Below are 21,149 nucleotides of genomic sequence, written 5' to 3'. Positions count from 1 at the left end.
GGATGCTGCTCTTGGTATACTATTGTTGGGGAGAGCACTGGACGAATTGGATATTACATTGTAGAGTGCAGTGAGAGACATCCATACTGTTGTATCATCTTAAGAATTAAGACCACAGACTTATTAAATTCAGTATGTCTATACATAAAAGAAGCAATATATATATTTTTTAGTGATGGGCAAGCACTAAAATGCTCGGGTGCTCGATGCTCGGGTCAAGCACATTGGAATACTCGGGTGCTCGACCAGAGTAACGAGCCCAATGTAAGTCTATGGGAAACTAGAGCATTTTTCAGGCTGCTCCCCCCGGCTGTCTGCAGAGGGCATAAAAAGTACCCAAATCGATGGGAACAGTGGTCAAATGGCATGGGAATAGCATGGGGAAGACCCCTGGAAGCATTTCTGACTCCCTGCTCACTGTTGTCAACAATGTTGTCAGAGGTATCACGCCACTTTTACAGACTCATAAAAGAAGATACAAAAGCAAAACCAAATGGATTTTCCTGGGAAATATGTTAAGGAACATCCTTTCCGGGGTAATGACTTGTATATAAGGCAAAATAAATAACCAAAAACAAAAATACTCATCCACACCTTGGGCTATTGTTCACATGTAGTGTTTTTGATGCGTTTTTGCACTTTTGCATTGCTTTCAACCATGACAAATGCATTCACCGGGAAATGTAATCTTAACATTTTACAACCTTATTTGGCCATGTGGTGTGTGCTACATGATCAGACACATCCTGTTTCATTTATGAAGGAGGGATTCTGAAAGTCACAAAGCCTATTTTTATAGGGCCATCATGCGGCCTTTACTATTCTTAAAGGGCCAGCAGTCGGCCCTCACTATTCTTAGAGAGCCATCAACCGGCTATGCTTTGTTGTTCCCATTACTAAAGAGTGGGTCTCCTATACTGATATTGCGTATGCAGTGAGTGTCAGGGCTGCTCAAAATTTGGACGCACCCCATTATCCCATTGAAAATTTGGACGCACCCAATACCCCTTTGAAAAGACTTAGAGGAGGGCCTCCTGAAAACAATGTTTCTATTATTAGGAAGTGAGTCTCCCATACTGTTTGTCTATGCAGTGAATCCAAGGGTTGCCAAACATTTGGAGGCACTCCAATGCCCCTTGGAAGAGACGTAGAGATCAGAGCGCCTCATGAAAACAATGTTCCCATTATTAGGAAGTGGGTCTCCCATTGTGTTTGCCTATGCAGTGAATGCAAAGGCTGCCAAAAATTTGGACCTACTCCAATGCCCCTTGGAAGAGACGTGGAGGTCAGAGGGCCTACTGAAAACAATGTTCCCATTATTAGAAAGAGGGTATGCCATTGTGTTTGCCTATGCAGTGAATGCAAGGGTTGCCAAAAATTGGGAGGCACTCCAATGCCCCTTGGAAGAGACGTAGAGGGCCTCATGAAAAAATGTTCCCATTATTAGGAAGTGGGTCTCCCATAGTGTTGGCCTATGCAATGAATGCAATGGCTGCCAAAAATTGGGAGGCATTTTAATGACCCTTGGAAGAGACCTAGAGGGCCTCATAAAAAAATGTTCCCATTAGAAAGGACCTGGTCTCCTATACTTGTAATGCCCATGGGGGGTATACATGAACATACTGTTTAAATATTTTTTTTTATGGGCATCATAAACACACTTTAAAAATTTTTTTGTGGGTGTTGCATCATGGACCACGGTCACCCTTGTGATATGGTGGTGGAGGATTAGGATGAGGAGAAGGAGGAGGACAAGAGCAAATAGCCAAAATCAGGAAGCGTATACCCATGTGTGGGTGTGAAAAGGTGCATGGGAATACACATCACAAAAAAGACACTGAATTTGAGTTTATGTTACACTGCTATCATTCAGTGGTGTTAAAAAGTCTGGCCCAATCCAGCACTTGTTCATTTTTATAAGAGTCAGCCTTTTCAGTTGACAGGCGGATGCGCTTATCAGTTATAATTCCACCAGCGGCACTAAAAACCCACTCTGATAAAATGCTGGTGGCAGGGCAGCCCAGGACCTCCAAGGCGTAGAGAGCCAGTTCATTTCACATATCCCACTTGGATACCCAATAATTATAAGGCACAGAGGAATCACAGAGGACGTTGGTACGGTGGGCAAGGTACTCCCTCGGCATCTTCCCAAACTTTGCACTCCTTGTGAGAGTATCCCGCGCCTCAGGGCCTGTGCGGTGGGAGGGACTGAGAAAATTCTCCCAGAACTTTGACAGTGTTCCTCTACCTCTGCTGGATTGGAGTTGTATCTCTCTTGCCTGTACTCCTTGTTTGTCCAACGAACTGTGACCTCTCCGCCAGCGTTTTCAGATGGGAATTTTTTATAGTTTCGCAACAAGGGCCTTCTGGTACTGCCCCATTTTTGTAGACCTGTCCGCCTCAGGAATAAGAGATATAAAGTTCTCCTTGTAGCATAGGTCTAGAAGTGTCACCAACAAGTAATGACTGTCACCCAAAATTTGGACAACCCGAGGGTCATGGGAAAGACAGCGTAACATAAACTCAGCCAAGCGTGCCAGACTGCTAACAGGCAAGACTTCTGTGTCCTCACAGAAAGGATGACTGACCATGCTCTCCTCCTCATCTTCTCTGTCCTCAGGCCATCCACTGTAAACAGAAAGTATGACAGTTGTGCAGGTAGTACCATCTATAGCGCATGAAACTAGCTCTTGTTATTCCTCCTCCTCCTCCTCTTCCTCATTGTCACCCAATCCATGTTGGGATGAGATGAGACTGGGCTGTGTATGTTTCCTTGCTCCATCTCATCGTGCTCCACCTGCAATGCATCCTCTTTGATTGTGAGCAGAGAGCATTACAGAAGTCAGAAAAACGGGATGGTGATGCTAATTATGGCATCATCGCCGCTCACCATCTTGGTGGAGTCCTCAAATTATTGGAGGACGGTACGTATGTCTAACATCCATGTCCACTCCTGTGGTCTTATGTGTGGAGTCTGAACTGAATACCGACGGACTTGTTGATGCTGGTACTCAACAAATGCCCTTTTCTACTCACAAATCCTTCCCAACATCTGCAGTGTAGAGTTCCAATGCGTGAGGACATCACACACCAGTCTGTGAACTGGAAGCTGCAAATGCTGCTGAAACACGGCAAGGCCGGTGGAAGCTGTAGGTGACTTTCTAAAATGGGCACACAGGTGGCATGCTTTAACAAGCAGATCCGGCAGCTCTGGGTCGGATTTGAGAAACCACTGAATCAACATATTAAGCACAAAGGCCAGGCATGGTACATGAGTGAGCTCGCCTCGCCTCAGAGCCACCACCAGGTTCCGGCCATTGTCACACACAACCATGCCTGGCTGTAGATTCAGCGGTGTGAGCCACAGATCTGCCTGCTCTTTCAGAGCTGTCCACAACTCTTCAGCATTGTGCGGTTTGTCATCTAAGCATATTAGCTTCAGCACAGCCTGTTGCCGCTTGGCCGAGGCAGTGCTGCAGTGCTTCCAGCTTGTAACTGATGTGGTCATTTCGGAGATGGAGGCTGAAGAGGAGGATGAGGTGCAGGAGCTGTAGACTGTGGGGGCAACCCTGATTGACCTAGGGCCCGCAATCCTTGGCGTCGGGAGGACGTGTTCCGTCCTAAGGGCCGACTGAGTCCCGGCTTCCACTATGTTAACCCAGTGTGCCGTCAGCGATATGTACCATCCCTGCCCACAAGTATTTGCCCACGTATCCGTGGTTAGGTGGACTTTCCTGGTAACTGCGATGTTGAGGGCATGGCTAATGTTTTAGAATAAGTTCTTGTCTAATGCGGGGACGGCACAAGGGGAGAAATAGTGGCGACTGGGGAACGAGTACAGAGGGACGGCCACTGCTATCAGGTGGCGGAATGCTTCCGTCTCCACGAGCCTAAAAAGTAACATTTCAAGGGAAAACAATCGCGATATGTGTGAATTTAGTAGTGTGGCCTGTGGAGCGTTGGCTGTGTATTTGTGTTCCAAGCACTGGGGTATGGAAAACTGAACGCTGCGCTGGGACAAGGATGTGGGACGAGGACGTGCTTCCTAATGCTGCTACTTGAGAGTTTGTGATGACAGGTGCAGGGTAGGAGGCATCTTCTCACGCACCATGGACAGGAGATTGGCTTGCATGCACAACAGCAAAAGACGCAGTGGTGCCACTCGCAGACACTGTTCCTGGACAGCCATTGTCCACCTCTTGTAACACTTTACCACCATCACCTTCGTGTGACCGTGGCTGCTAAAATATTTGGGCATCTCTACATGCAATCTCCTCTTGCCCCGTTTCAAGTGGACCGGGCGAGAGGCCTGAATCTATAAATGGAATAGGGAGCAGCTCTTCGGAGTGTCCAAGTGTGGGATCAGTTGTCTCCGGGGCACTCGGCATGGTTAGAGGAAGAAAAATCAGGGTGAGGAATATGCGGTCCAAACTCACGACTACTGAAACTTGACCGTGTTGAAGACAGGGAGGTGGTGGTGATGGCAAAGTGACTGGAAGCATTATCTCCTATCCAACCAATAACCATTTCATATTGCTTTGTGTTCAATAGTGGTGTTCTGCGGTCCCCTATTAATTGGGACAGGAAGGTCTAGCTAGAAGATGTGGGTGTTTGTTTTTGCACAATTTCAGCTTGCCCATGGTCTCGGCCTCTGCATGCACCATCACGTCCAATTCCCCGTCCCTTTCCACATGCCTTGCCCATTTTAAATGGAGGACAATATCTTCCACGCTCACTATAAATGGCTGAATTTGGAGCGAACTTATATGTGATCCGTGTGACGGAGAAAACAGAGTTTTAAATACCTGGCCTGTAGGTAACTATTTTGATCAGCAAAAGGGTGTCTAAAACTTCGCTGACACACTGAAACTAATTTTAATGGAGGCCATAAATGGCAGTATTTTCTGAAAACGTATATGTGATCCGTGTGACAGAGAAAACATAGTGTGAAATACGTGGCCTGTAGGTAACTATTTTAAACAGCAAACTGATGTCAATAGCTTCACTGACACACTGAAACAAATTTTTAATGGAGGCCAGAAATGGCAGTATTTTCAGCGCAATTATATGTGATCCGTGTGACGGACAAACCACAGTTTTAAATAGCTACATTTTTAGTGTTGGAATATGGAAAGGACCTGGCTGTATTCTGCAGTGTCAACAAGCAAATGGCGCAAAAAAACGAATTCTCTGGATTGCTTTTGAAGCAAATAATGAGGATTAAGATAAAAAAAATTATTCCTGGCCCCTGAGATCTGGGCCTTTGTCTAGAAATGTCTAACAGCAGCAGCAGACCGAACTGGAATAGAGCCTCTTGTGCTATATGCATTGCAGTCTGCTATATACACTGCCTGCCTATACACCCTGCCTGCCTGATATCTCTGCAGATGGATTAGTCCTCAGAAGGACTGTTTGTTGAGATGGATATGTGTAATATACTTCTGTTCTACCTACACTACCTAATAAACAAGCACATCTCTCCCTAGCTCAGCAGCAGCTCTCCCTACACTGTCTGATTCCGGAGTGACTGTGACGAGCATTATAGACCTAATGACGCTGTGCAGCCAGCCAATCACTGTAATGCCACAACCAACATGGCTGCGGCATTACAGTGAGTGGTAGGCAATCCCTGTGTGGCACCCCAGGGGTCTGGTTACCACAGTAATAGAAATATTACGTCTGAGAGCAAGTGGGAGGTTTCCTGGTTAGGAGCCCTTAAACATGCAACACCTCCTGTCCCAGGCCAGATAGGGGAGGAACCTGCCCTATATAAACTGGATCTGGGGCGGGGTTAGTTAGAGAGAGCCTGGAGTGAAGTTCCAGACACAGGGCGAGAAACAGCTAGGAGCTCTGTAGGAGCAGGAGCTGAGTGCCAGGGACTGGAAGCAGATATTGCTCATCCTGGCTGAAGAGACTACGACCAGACAATGGAGTCCGAGGCTGTGGGAACCTCTAAGTCCAGAAGGAGAAACCAGCCAGCAGGAGATTCCAGGTCCTCTGGCCATAGAAGCCCGGAGGCTCAGTCACAAGGAAGGGACCAGCACCGCCATCGAGGAGCGAGACTATCAGAAGGCCCCAAGTCACCAGCCATACGGGTGAGCACCACACGGTATACTCAGGGACGTGGGCTACTTCCACTCGCTTACAGCAAGGTAGCCAGGAAGAGTGCAGATAGACGGGGAGGCCTACAACTCCACCTGGCCAGGGGAACTCCTGCTTGCTCACAGACTGACAAGGCCCCTTATGCTAGCCAGTACTCCTGGGAGGGTCTGCCTTAATATCATCAGTAATGACCCTGAACTGCACTGCAAAGACTCTGAGTCGTTCCTGCTTTCTCACCACATACAGCACTACTAGTACTGGGACGCCCGCGCACCATCACTCCCATCATCCACATTCCCTGCCCTGAGGCCATACTCTTCCCGTGGGGAGTTATCCCATCTTTAGCTGCGCACACCACACCAGCCTCAGCGGACTGCCTCGCAGCGGCAGTACACCCTGACCGCAATCCACGGGTGGCGTAGTCAGACATTAAACCACAAAAACCCTATAAAGACTGCCACTGGTTTGACCACCCTGAGCCACGGGACCGGGTCGCCGCCACGGAGACTACAACCCCCAGAGACCCGGCTCCGGGTAACCCACACGCTTGCACACACGGCCCAGGGGGCGCGTCAACTTTGGCGTAGTCAGCAGGATTTCGTGCCCGCAACCACCGGGTACTGCATGCCTTCAAAAGACTGTCATACCTGCCGTGGTGAAGGTTCCCGCCATCCGGAGCCGTTTCCCGCCATCTTCAGAAGATTCCCGCCATCCGCAGCTGTTTTCCCGCCATCAGGAGTCGTTTTCCCGCCATCGGACGCCATCTTCGGGACGCCGCGCGGGAAGAAGAGGGGCGCGGACACCGAAAGAGCGCGAGACCCGAAGCTCCGCCTCACGCACCGACGCTGAGCAAGGTCCTAGAAGGGAGAGAGAGCGACGCTGACGTCACCAGGACGCGACGCAAGGTCTTCGTCCGATGCAGCACCAGCGGAGCCGCGGCCTACAGAAGAGGATCGCCGGAAGGTAGGCCACACTTAACTAGGGGGGAGGAAGATGACAGACACGGAGGGACCCTCTACCACCAGCCGGCCACTGCCGCAGTAATGCCATTTACAATGCCTTACATCCCCGGAGCGGCCTGGCTGCCCTAATACTCAGGGGAGTCGCATACCCTAAGCGACTTTAAAGAGAGACTGTACAGCCTATTTAAGGTATACCCCCTGACAGAGGGCCAGAAAGTGAGCATATTGATAGGCCAGCTAACCGTCGCAGCCCATCGTGAAATAAAGTCCTGGTCAGTCCGGGACAAGGAGACCATAAAGGAGATCTTGGCCAGTCTGAAGGACACTTTTGATACCCGCACCTCAGCCGAGATCAAAATGAGATTTTATGGGTGCAAGCAGCGGGCCCAAGACAGTATAAGAGACTATGCTTTGAGTTTGCAAGAGGCCCTGGGAGCCATTAAACAGGCAGACCCTGACAGTGTGCGGAATGCAGATGAACTGTTAACTGAGCAATTCATTGAGGGTCTGCTGTCCAACGCACACCGAACCCAGTTGCGTGCAATGGCCTTGCAGAACCCTGGTTTAGACTTTGCAAAGTTCAAGGACAGGGCCATCCGGGTGCTCCGAGAACCGGCACCGGGTAGCGCTGTAACCCACCGGCGCCCTGCTATTACCTATCATTAAAAGGCGGCGCCCTTGTCTGCAGAGCCTGTAGGAGCTGGTGCGCAGGCTTTGGACAACAACCGGCTACAGACCTGCACCATCAGGTCCAAGAGCTAACTAAAAGCGTAGCCGCGCTAACCCGAACTGTGCAGTCTTTACAGGTCTCTCCTCCAGGAAGGATCAAGCTGGCCACCTGTCCGGAGGACGTCCCATGGCACCGACAGAGGAGGATCCCATCGTCCAGAGGAAGACCCAGCGACAGATACAACGAGGACAGACAACCCATCTGCCGCCGCTGCAATCAACCCGGACATATGGCAAGGTACTGTCATTTAAACGGGCACAACCTAGGGCAGAGGGCCAACCCCCAGGCATAAGATCATCAGGCCCATCGAACTGGCGTGATAAATACGTAGGGGGACGTCCAGTCTTGCCTGTAGTACTGGATGGCATTCCTATGAGCGCCCTACTAGACACTGGGTCACAGGTGACTACCATCCCGTACGTGCTCTTTAAGCGGTACTGGAATGACTCGGACATAACCCGCTACCCAGATGACGACCTGAGTATCATCGCCAGCAATGGTCAGCCCGTGCTGCAGGTGGGGTTCAAAGAGGTGACCATTAAGGTCGGTAAGGTCGAACTGGCGGCACAAGGACTGATTATTGTGGACATTAACCGTCATGAGAGTCACCCTAGAATAACCTTGGGAACTAACGTGATCGAAAATTGTCTTGCAGAGGTGATTCTCATTTTACAGCAGGTTGCCAAGAACGCCAGTTCCAGCCAGCAGCATGTCCTCCAAAAAGCAATCCGGGCACTGATGAAACGGCAACAGGTGGAATTATCTGGTGGTGAGATTGGTATCGTGAGAATGTGTGACCCGTTCCCTATTGCCATGCCCCCGAAAAGTGAGATGATGATATGGTGCCGGGCAGCTATTGGTCTAAGAGGTAGAGACTACCAAGCAATGGTAGAGCCCGTCTACTCAGACAGTAGGCCCACCATTTTGACAGCACGGGGAGCGGTCGATGTACGCCATGGGAGGGTACCTGTCCGCATCATAAATATCGGGGAGAGAGAAGTACACCTGCCCCGGTATGCCACGCTAGCCAAATTGTTCACCATAAACCAAAATTCTGTAAAGGCTGTAGAACCCTTGCCTCCATCTCAACCAGAGGAAGGTAACGGCTCTAAGAAACAAATGGAGGACTGGTGTCAGCAACTGCATTTGGGTACTGACTCCACTCCCTCACACCAAAAACAGGGAGTCTTCCGGGTGGTTCAGGAGTATGAAAGAGTCTTTAGTAAACACCCACTAGACTTCGGGCGAGTAAAGGGGGTAGAGCATCACATCCCCACAGAAGACCATCCACCCATAAAGGAAAGATACCGACCTGTACCCCCTGCACACTATCAGCATGCATCGGGGATGTTGCGGGACATGAAGAAGGCTGGGGTAATCAGGGACAGCTGTAGCCCCTGGGCAGCTCCACTAGTTCTAGTGAAAAAGAAGGACAACACAATGAGAATGGGTGTAGACTACAGAAAGGTCAATCGTATCACACACAAAGATGCGTACCCGTTACCTAGAATAGAAGAATCTTTAGCTGCATTAAAATCTGCTAACTTCTTCTCCACTTTGGATCTTAGTAGCGGGTACTGGCAGGTTCCTGTAGAAGAGGCAGACAAGGAGAAGACTGCATTCACCACCCCGATGGGTCTCAGCGAATTCAACTGTATGCTGTTCGGGCTCTGCAACGCACCAGGAACCTTCCAGCGGTTGATGGAATGCTGTCTGGGACACCGGAATTTCGAGACGGTCCTGTTATACCTGTTTATTCCAAAACCTATGAGGACCATTTGAAACACCTGGCAGAAGTGTTTGATGCCCTGGCAAGCTACGGCCTAAAGGTGAAACCATCCAAGTGTCACCTGCTGAAACCAAAGGTGCAGTACCTGGGACACGTGGTGAGTGCTGACGGAGTGGCTCCCGACCCCGATAAGATCACCGTGATTAAAGACTGGCCAAGACCCTCCAGCATAAAGGAAGTGCGGCAGTTTCTCGGGTTGGTAGGCTACTACCGAAGATTCATTCCCGGTTTCACCAAAATGGCAGCTCCTATGCAGGACCTCCTGATAGGTCAATCCAGGAAGGCCAAAAACCAGAAGCCACCCTTCAGGTGGGAAAAGCTGGAAGAGGAGTCCTTCCGCCAGCTGAAGATGGCCCTCACGGGGGATGAAATCCTGGCATACCCTGACTACAGCCAGCCCTTTATCCTCCACACGGACTCGAGCAACATCGGGCTAGGAGCCGTACTGTCCCAGATCCAGAAAGAACGGGTAAGCACTTACGCCAGCCGAAAACTACGGCCCATGGAGAGGAACCCTGAGAATTATACTCTTTCAAGCTAGAGTTCCTGGCAGTGGTGTGGGCAGTGACCGAACGTTTCAAGCATTACCTTGCCTCTTCCAAGTTCACCTTGTACACGATAACAACCCGTTGACACACCTGGACACTGCAAGACTTGGTGCCCTGGAGCAGAGATGGATGGCCCGCCTGTCCAACTATGAATTCACCATCAAATACCGGGCGGGATGCTCAAATGCCAACGCGGATGCCCTGTCCAGAATGCCAAACTTACCGGACGTAGGGGAAGATCCAGAAGAACTGGAAGAAGTCGAACTCCCTGCGTTCCACCGTCATGGGATTACCCTGTATTCCCACTGTGTAAGGGACAGACGCTCTTCCACATTCAATCCCTTACCCCACTACAGCTGGGCGGAGACACAAGACAGTGATCCCGCAGTCCGTCTGGTGAAGGAAATGCTGACACAGGCTGACACAGGCTTGACCCAGACGCTCCGGAGGAGACCAAGCAACTGTGGAAGGAGAAAAGTAAACTGTTTCTTTACAAGGAGAAGCTGTGCTAGAGAATGGTCAACTCAAGAACACATGAGCTGACCTGGCAGGTAGTGGTCCCAAGACGAGGGGCGGCTATGGTTCTGGAGGCATACCATGACGGAGCAGGACACTTTGGATGGAAGAACCTGGAGTTCCTGTTGCGTGGACGGTTCTACTGGGTAGGCATGAAGGGAGCCATCGAGGGGTGGTGTAGAGACTGTGGCCCGTGCAACCAAAGAAGGAAGGACCGCGCCAGCCAGAAGACTCCCCTGCAGCTCATCATCACCAGACAGCCACTGGAACTGGTAGCCCTGGACCATGTGAAACTGGCTCCAAGGAAATCTGGGTACGTCTACGCCCTCACCATCGTAGATCACTACTCCCGGTTCCTGGTGGTGGTCCCTGTCAAGGACTTAACGGCTCAAACAGCAGCTAGAGCCTTCCAGCAGCACTTCTGCCGTCCACACGGGTATCCGGAGCAAGTGTTGACTGACCAAGGGCCAGCCTTAGAAGCGGAGGTCTTCCAAGAGTTCTGCAATCTGTATGGCTGCAGGAAGATAAGAACAATGCCCTATCACCCTCAGACCAACGGACTATGTGAGAAAATGAACCAGGTGGTGATAAACTTGCTAAAAACGTTGCCCCTGGAAGAACGCACTCTGTGGCCTGAAAAACTGCCTGATCTGGTGGACTTGTATAATCACATCCCCGTAGGTTCCACCAACTGTACCCCGGCTTACCTAATGAGAGCAAGACCTGGTAAGCTGCCTATTGACCTGGATATGGGAGTCCTGACACCTGAGGACGCCTTGCCAGAGGCAGACTGGGATACAGAACGGCAGCAGCAGTATCGGAAAGTACAGGAGAGCGTCGAGCGAAGTCTGTCTCAAGCAAGAGAAAGGCAAGAGAAGACTTATAACCAGCAAGCTCCCGCTGTTCCCCTGGTACCTGGAGAGCAGGTCTTGAAGAGAAAAAGGCGGCTCCACAAGTTGGACGACCAGTGGGAGAAGGACCCGTACACAGTACTGCCTTCAAGTCATGATAACCCAAAAGTCTGTGTAATCTGTAAGGATGGAGGAGAAACCACAGCCATTGTCTCCAGAGACCACCTGAAAAAGTGTTCCGAGCAGCTGCAAAGCCCTGACGAAGATCAAGAGAACCCTCAACCCGCAGAGGAAAGGGAAGAAATGATCAGTACCATACTCGGAGATTTTCCCCGGTCCTGGACTCAAATCAACAACGCAGTCGTGGTACCCGTCCTCATCTTTCTCCAGCCAGCCCCTCAAGGGCCTACAGAAGAACAGGTAGTGTCAGAAGAGCAGCCGGCCCAGGAGGCAGTAGAATCCATACCAGCAGCCCAGGAGCATCAACCCTCTGTTAGTAGTGAGCCTGCCGTGCCCCTAGTAAGCCAAAGAGTATGCAGAAAGCTGCCAGGCCTACCCGCAACACCTTCTACACCCTGTAGTGCAGAACCAGATAGTGGGTTACGTAGGTCCACCAGGAGCACTAGAGGACAGATGCCCGCTCGCTGGAGAGTCTAATGCCAAGTATATATTTACCTGTACATATGTAAATGCTGAAAAAGGTTTATGTTTTTGTTGCCTGTTCATTGATTATGTTTCTCTAGTTACCCTGCAGGTTTATTTGGACTGACAGGTTATGGACGCTGAGTAACCGGAACTACATTGTAGATAGTTGCACCTTGGTGCCTCTTGCGAAGATGGCTGCGGAAGAGAAAAACCTGTCTGGCGTGGCCTCCTTGTGGCCCAAAGTAGCTAGACTCAGCCTTGCAGCTACGCCCAGGGCCAACGTTTGGGGTTTTCTTTGGACAGGTCCTCTACTCTGTTCCAAGACTTCACCTTGTTGGGTGACATGGACACCCGATTACGGACACGCCGTGACCTCTAAAGACTAAAACTTCTTGTACATATGTTATGCTACTGCTATACCCTGTATTTGTGTTTTCTTAACAATGTGTTTAGTCCCGGAGTACTAAAATTTACTAGGGGGGAATGTGGCACCCCAGGGGTCTGGTTACCACAGTAATAGAAATATTACGTCTGAGAGCAGGTGGGAGGTTTCTCTGGTCAGGAGCCCTTAAACAAGCAACACCTCCTGTCCCAGGCCAGATAGGGGAGGAACCTGCCCTATATAAACTGGATCTGGGGCGGGGTTAGTTAGACAGAGCCTGGAGTGAAGTTCCAGACACAGAGCGAGAAACAGCTAGGAGCTCTGTAGGAGCAGGAGCTGAGTGCCAGGGACTGGAAGCAGATATTGCTCGTCCTGGCTGAAGAGACTACGACCGGACAACGGAGTCCGAGGCTGTGGGAACCTCTAAGTCCAGCAGCAAAAACCAGCTGGCAGGGGATTCCAGGTCCTCTGGCCATAGAAGCCCGGAGGCTCAGTCACAAGGAAGGGACCAGCACTGCCATCGAGGAGCGGAGGCTACCAGAAGGCCCCAAGTCACCAGCCATACGGGTGAGCACCACACGGTATACTCAGGGACGTGGGCTACTTCCACTCGCTTACAGCAAGGTAGCCAGGAAGAGTGCAGATAGACGGGGAGGCCCACAACTCCACCTGGCCAGGGGAACTCCTGCTTGCTCACAGACTGACCAGGCCCCTTATGCTAGCCAGTACTCCCGGGAGGGTCTGCCTTAATATCATCAGTAAAGACCCTGAACTGCACTGCAAAGACTCTGAGTCGTTCCTGCTTTCTCACCGCATACAGCACTACTAGTACTGGGACGCCCGCGCACCATCACTCCCATCATCCACATTCCCTGCCCTGAGGCCATACTCTTCCCGTGGGGAGTTATCCCATCTTTAGCTGCGCACACCACACCAGCCTCAGCGGACTGCCTCGCAGCGGCGGTACACCCTGACCGCAATCCACGGGTGGCGTAGTCGGACATTAAACCACAAAAACCCTATAAAGACTGCCACTGGTTTGACCACCCTGAGCCACGGGACCGGGTCGCCGCCACGGAGACTACAACCCCCAGAGACCCGGCTCCGGGTAACCCACACGCTTGCACACATGGGCAGGGGGCGCGTCACCTGCATGTTGATTGGCTCTGCAAGGAGGTGACCCGAGCACCGAGCAGTAGCGAGCATGCTCGCTCATCACTAATCTTTTTCACTCTAAAAGCATTGTGATCTATGAAACACAAACAAACCACAAAATAAACTGCAATAGATAAGCATGTCAGCTCTAAAACCCAAGTGAGTACGGTGAGAGACATCTATATTTTTGTATCCTCTCAGTAACTGTATCTGTTAATATCTTGCAGGAGGAGGTGGCGTTGTGTAGAGAATAGAGCTGGAGTGACAGAGGCTTCAGATCTGCAGCCTCATTTGCAAACTAATTCAAAAGCTGATTTCTCAGAAAAATGGACTGGGCATGTAAGAGTATTTTTGGACTTATATTTGAAAACGCTACATGCATATATAAATATAGCTTGGATAGTGTAATCTTGCTAGCAGATTGCCTTTAAAGTGATGAATATTCACAAATTACATAGATGGAATATTGACTCCAGAGCAACAAGTGATAGATGCTTTTTCACAGAAATTTATTGAACAAGGAAGCAATCTATTTTGCTGATAGAAGGATAATGAATGCAGAATGTTCCAGAAATAGAGTTCTCATGTGCCAAAATAAAAATGGACAAAATTTAGCTATACTAGTAAAAGACGTGATGTATGTTCTAAGTCTAGAAAAATTACTGTTATCCATAAAGTTATAATATCAAAGTGTTTCACTGAAAAATTCCAGAATGATAAGTATGCTAACCTGGATGAAAAGTGAGTGATAGCTAATTAAAAAGCATATCATTATTTATATCATCTCAATACAATAAAGGAACATGAACACAATCATTCTATCAGTGGTATATTTGACCCTTTGCCACAACCCCTGGCAAAAATTATGGAATCACCGGGCTCGGAGGATGTTCATTCAGTTGTTTAATGTTTTTTTAAAAAAAGCCGATCACAGACATGGCACAAAACTAAAGTAATTTCAAATGGCAACTTTAGGGCTTTAAGAAACACTAAAAGAAATCAAGATAAAAAATGTGGTACTCAGTAAGGGTAATTTTTTTCAGACCAAGCAGAGGGAAAAAATTATGTAGAGGTTTCTTTGGAATGTATCAGCATGAAACACCAAGGCACTACCTCCCAAAGCCTTCTTTATAGCATGCAGCTTTGATGTGAATCTTGAATGAACTTATGGATATATGAGCTAGAGATCACTGTGACAAAAAATCCACCAGTGGACATTTTTTTATTTCAGTTGGGGCTGTCAGTTGAACAAGCAGAGAGAAACTCTTATAAACAGACTATGTTGCATAAAAATAGGAAAATCAAAGAGTTGAAACATCTATTGATGGATTTGAGACGACGATAACAAATTGGACCTACAAAGATATTTGGAAGCAATCAAAGATGTCTGGCACTTGTACAGTTCGGAAAAGTTAACGCAAGACCCAAGCAAAAGGATGTTAAGCTCCATTTTCTGCTGAACTTTAAAAAAAAAGGACTTCTGGACATTCGATACTGCCCAACTGAGGAGATGATTGTGGATATTTTTACAAACGTTTTGTAGAAATATAGACATTCCAGACTAATAAATTGGTCCTACCAGACCAATCCTTAGCTGTTGAGAAGTGGTTTTGAAGTAAGAGCTGAATTTATAATGGAGCCGTGTGAACTGCTGGAGTTTTTTAACATGAAGTGCCTGTAGATTGTATGATATGATCTCTCAACTTTTTGGGTGTCACTTCCCTGTATTTTCCTCATTGTTCGTAATGAAGATAATGGTTTCTATATGTTGCAAGTAAAACAGTTCATTCTCCCCCAATGTCTGAGTACTGATGATTCTGTAGAAAGCTGAAATCTGCAACACAACCTACAACTGTAATTCATTTTAGGCTCAGTCCACTCCCAACTATAGTTAATATTACTGCAAATCAGACATGCTGTATAACCCAACTGTCGGATAAACCCGACTGATTTATGATGTAATTTATTGATGCTCTGCTCAGCTTTTCACTGTTTGCCATTAAAAATTATATAAACCATTAGGCCGGGGTCACATTAGCATTGATTCTCTCATGTGAGAGAATTGGCTCAATTATGTAAATGACACTTGGATCAAACTCTGATCAGAGCTTGGTCCGAGTGTCAGCTTAGTGTGATCTTGGATAAGAGAATCAAGGCTCAGGTGAGCAGAAGATGGAGATCAAGATTTCTCCATCTTCTCCATTCAGTGAGTCCAATGTCATCTGTGTGCAGTCTGATGGCTTCCACGCACCCATAGACTTGAATGGGTGAGTATGATCCAATTTAAGCAGCAACTCTCAGCATGCTGATCAGCACTGCCCCAGGATAACATTGGCCCAAGTGCTATCCAATAAACCTTTAGATAGCACTGGTCTGATGTATATACTCATGTAAGGGAGCTCTTATTGAAGGGTTGATCATAGATGTGAACAGAGCCTATATGAACGTAATCAAGTCAACAACCATTAGGTTTTCCAGCTAATAATCTCTTCTCTTAGAAGAAAAAATTATTGTGTTCATATGTAAGGATTTTTAGTTATTCCTGAATAGCAACCGGTGTAAATATAAAATTCTTACTGTGATCTGCATCTTCTCTTTGTCTGATTCAGTATTCAGGGTCACCAGAACAGTTCCATCTTGCCGAGTACTTCCTTTAAAATTTCCTGGTTTTACTTCAACTGGGATACGATGAGCCGGAGTCCCATCAGGGTAAGTAACAAACACCTAAAATACATAAAATAGATATAATTGATTTCTTTGCACTCTCTGTAACTATGGCTGCGACTTTTTTCCCTTCACATGGAATTTAGAAGACCACTGCTGAAATGTTTAACATAAAGGGCTCCAAAATGGGACATGAAATAGAGGCAGGTTATAGATCACATTTGTAAAATGCATAGAGAACTATAGAGATCTGAAATCCCCTTTGTGCCGAGCACAAAATTCTGTGGCTGGATATGTGACACAGCACACTATGAATGTACATCTGGCAGAATTCTAGGATTGACAATGCAGCTGAGCAGCAGGCAATCACCTGGGACAGGGAACACCTGAAGGCAGCCCAGAACCTCCCAGTTTCAGATTGGCCGACTGAGCTGTCAATCAAAACACCAATCGCTCAGCACACCCGTGCACCAGATTGGATGGCTGAGCTGTCAATCAAAGTATTGACAGCTTCAGCACACCCCTGCACCAGATTGTACGGCTGAGCTGTCAATCAAAGTACTGACAGCTTCAGCACACCCCTGCACCAGATTGGATGGCTGAGCTGTCAATCAAAGTACTGACAGCTTCAGCACTCCCCTGCACCAGATTGGATGGCTGAGCTGTCAATCAAAGTATTGACAGCTTCAGCACACCCCTGCACCAGATTGGATGGCTGAGCTGTCAATCAAAGTACTTACAGCTTCAGCACACCCCTGCACCAGATTGGATGGCTAAGCTGTCAGTAACTGCATCCCAGACACGTTGAGGGGTGGAATTGTGACAGTAATATTTAACACCTGATTGAGGAGCTCAGTGCACTGCTATCAGGCTATTTTACCAACTTTGATGGATTCTTATGATAATCTAATGTCTTTGGCATCCCATAGACATCATAGATGCCACCAAACAGCACAGTGAGTATCTGTAGCCCTATATACAGGCCCACTGACTGATTACCAGATTGTAGACACCTGTGATGCTAATTAGTGGGCACAACTTGATATAACATTTCCCTTTTGTCACATTATTTTCAGGGATACCATCATTTCTGTCCAGGCCTATTTCATGAGATTAATTTTTTTTTTAATTCTGTTGAAGCAGAAAAGCAATGTCTGACTTTCATTTGTTCATTTTCATAGATTTTTAATTTATTATTACTTTTCTCAGATTCAAGTTATTTCTGTGAGCATTGTGGGTTTTTCTTTCATTAAACCAACAATTTTGACCACATGTGTACATAATTTTTGCTACAGTAAAAATATAATTAAATAATTTACTTAACTGCAGAAGGAAGATAGTTTGATAGTTTGATAGTATGATTATCCTCAATTTCAGTAAAATTATGAAGTATCAAAAGCGTATTTACTTTTAGCAGCCATTGACAGTAACATTGAATACTTTTGAGCAAGCGTAAACTTTTTTTTTTTTAATTTACAATTTTTGGGTACAGTGTGAACCGTAAAGAAGGAATAGCTTTTTTTCAAAATATTTCTTTTTCTTTTTTTTGATAGCCATAAAAGCTGTTTCTTTCTGTGTAGGGCACAATTTTATGACCCAGCAGCAGGACATTATGGTCATATTCATTTTGTCCAAAATTGATGGTGGGGCACTGGCTTTTTTTTTTCAAAATGATTATTTTTGTACCAGATTTTCCATGTCTTGGATACAATTTTATGCCCATAGGAGCAGGACAATATGATCATGCGCAGGAATGAAGATGAAGCAATGACTTATTCCAGTGGCCCATGACAGCTTTAAAAATTTGAGGCATATTAGTAATATTTTGGTTAAAAAAAACGCAAAAAAAACATAAACTTTCTTGCCAACAACACAAAGCAAATGGGAAACATATATTAGCATCCTCAATAGGACCTGTGCACAATATATACCCTATGGGAATAAACATGCTAGAAATAGGAGGAAACCACTGTGGCTAAAAAGAGCTGCAAGGGGCGCAATATGTGACAAAAAAAGCATTTAGAGAACTAAAGCAAGAAGGTAGTGATGATTTATTAAATAAATACAGAAAATTAAATAAATTCTGTAAATCAAGGCAGCAAAGATTGAGACAGAGAGACTCATTGCCAGAGAAAGTAAAAATAATCCCAAAATATTCTTAACTACATAAATAGTAAGAAACGAAAAAATGATAGTGTTGGCCCCCTTAAAAATAGTCTGGGTGAAATGGTGGATGAGGATGAGGAAAAAGCCAATTTGCTAAATGATTTTTTTTCAACTATATTTACACAAGAAAGTCGCATGACAGAAAACCTGATTAGTGATGACAAAAATTCTCCATTAAATGTCACGTCGGTGTCTAAAAATCACTAATGTTGACAAATCCCCAGGCCCGTATGGGATACACCTGCGAGTACTGCAGGAATTAAGTATCATCATAGATAGACCATTATTTTTAATCTTTAAAGATTCCATAATAACAGGGTCTGTACCACAGGACTGGCGTATAGCAAATGTGGTGCCAATATTCAAAAAGGGGGCAAAAACTGAACTTGGAAATTATAGGCCAGTAAGCTTAACCTCTACTGTGGGTAAAATCCTGGAGGGTTTCCTAAGAGATGCTATACTAGAGTATCTGAAGAATAATAACCTCATGACCCAATATCAACATGGGTTTACGAGGGACCGTTCCTGTCAGACTAATCTGATCAGCTTTTATGAGGAGGTAAGTTCTGGACAGGACCAAGGAAATGCAGTGGATGTTGTGTATATGGACTTTTCAAAAGCTTTTGATACGGTTCCACACAAAAGGTTGATACATAAAATGAGAACAATGGGGATAGGGGAAAATAAGTGTAAGTGGGTTAAGATCTGGCTCAGTGATAGGAAACAAAGGGTGGTTATTAAAGGAACACACTCAGACTGGGTCACAGTTAACAGTAGAGTACCACAGGGGTCAGTATTGGGCCAGCTTCTCTTTAACATATTTATTAATGGCCTTGTAGGGGGCATACAGAGTAGTATTTCAATATTTGCAGATGACACTAAACTCTGCAGGGTAATCAATACAGAGAAGGACAATTTTATATTACAGGAGGATCAATGTGGACTAGAAGCTTGGGCTGATGGCAAATGAGCTTTAATGGGGATAAATGTAAGGTAATGCACTTGGGCAGAGGAAATAATATATAGAATTATATGCTTAATTGTAAAACACTGGGCAAAACAGTCACTGAAAAAAACCTGAGTGTATTGGTGGACGACAAGCTCACGTTTGGTGGCCAGTGTCAGGCAGCTGCTGCAAAGGCAAATAAAATAACGGGATGCATTAAAAGAGGCATAGATGCTTATGAGGAGAACATAATTTTACCTCTATACAAGTCACTAGTGCGACCACACTTAGAATACTGTGTACAGTTCTAGTCTCCGGTGTATAAATCAGACATAGCTGAACTAGCGCGGGTGCAGAGAAGAGCGACCAATGTTATTAGAGGACTGGGGGGTCTGCAATACCAAGACAGGTTACTACACTTGGGGTTATTTACTGTAGAAAAACGAAGGCTTAGGGGTGATCTTATTACTATGTAAAAGTATATGAGGGGACAGTACAAAGACCTGTCTACTGATCTTTTTACTCTGAGGCCGGAGACGGGGACAAGGGGGCATCTTCTACATCTGGAGGAAAGAAGGTTTAATCATAATCACAGACGCGGATTCTTTACTGTAAGAGCAGTGAGACTATGGAGCTCTCTGCCGCATGATGTTGTAATGAGTGATTCACTATTAAAATTTAAGAAGGGCATGGATGCCTTTCTTGAAAAGTATAATATTACAGGTTATATATACTAGAGTCATTGATAGGGCGTTGATCCAGGGTACTAGTCTGATTGCCAAATGTAGAGTCAGGAAGGAATTTTTTTCCCCAATGTGGAGCTTAGTGTTTGCCACATGGGTTTTTTTGTCTTCCTCTGGATCAACATGTTAGGCTAAGTTACTATGTTACAAAGACATTGCGGGTGTCACCACTATTGCCTGGCCTGATTGCCATGGTGCATTGTCACAGGCTCATAGCTACCACTTAAGACATTGACCCAGTTACAAAAATAGCTACTGCCCAAAGCCAAACTGCACATCCACTTGCCAATCGCAGTATGCCCCTCCAATTCCAATGAACTGGTGAGGACATGATGATGATAGAGACCACCATCTGCTTAGTTTTCTGTTACTTGGAATGCAAGCGCAAGTATGCAGCCAAAGACCACCCACCCACCCACAGGCAGCAATACTAAACTGCCAGATTTCAGGGCAGCTGCTTGTGTTATGATCTGCAAACAAGAACTAAGGAAAGAAGGCGAAAGCTTTCCCTACAGTAAGACTAAGATGAATCCCTACAATGTAGTGGGCTGCCAGTTCCTAGCGAACAGATAAAAATAAAAGATAAAATGACAAAAAGGTACTAGAGGTCCCAAAGGACCTCCCAAAGGACCAAGCGAACTGAGAGATAGGCACCAAGCACCTGGCTAGCAAAACAGTCAAACAACACTGAAGTCCAGCACAGCCAAAAAGGCGGAGCTGGAATATAAAGGCAGATGGTCACGTGACCGCAAAACCCAAGATGGAAAAAACAAACAGGAGGGTTCTAACAGCTTGCACTTGAAATGTGGCCTTTTAGGATCATGGAGGCGGAAGCTTTTCACAACCTCATGCCTCATGCCTCATGTCCCCAGCCGGCACTATTTCTCCCGGTGTTGTCTCTGCCTTCTACAAGTGCGGGTCCTTGAACATTACTACTGGTACTTTTCTGT

General features: G+C 46.7%; 1 protein-coding gene across 2 annotated transcripts in view; it reads right to left on the bottom strand.

Moving 5' to 3' along the window:
• Positions 1 to 21,149, bottom strand: part of LOC141167053 (complement C3-like) — a 439,340-nt gene that overhangs the window by 265,761 nt on the left and 152,430 nt on the right. For both annotated transcript variants that reach the window (XM_073654379.1, XM_073654380.1), the window contains exon 11: positions 16,258 to 16,404. In XM_073654379.1, coding sequence (XP_073510480.1) covers positions 16,258 to 16,404 — 147 coding nt within the window. The remainder of the gene's footprint in view (positions 1 to 16,257; positions 16,405 to 21,149) is intronic.

The sequence above is a fragment of the Phyllobates terribilis genome, unplaced genomic scaffold (assembly GCF_046119375.1).
Source record: "Phyllobates terribilis strain yellow unplaced genomic scaffold, ASM4611937v1 Scaffold_11__3_contigs__length_659146591, whole genome shotgun sequence".
NCBI lineage: Eukaryota > Metazoa > Chordata > Amphibia > Anura > Dendrobatidae > Phyllobates > Phyllobates terribilis.
The sequence above is the reverse complement of the archived record's forward strand: the minus strand, read 5'-3'. Positions and strand labels throughout refer to the sequence as shown.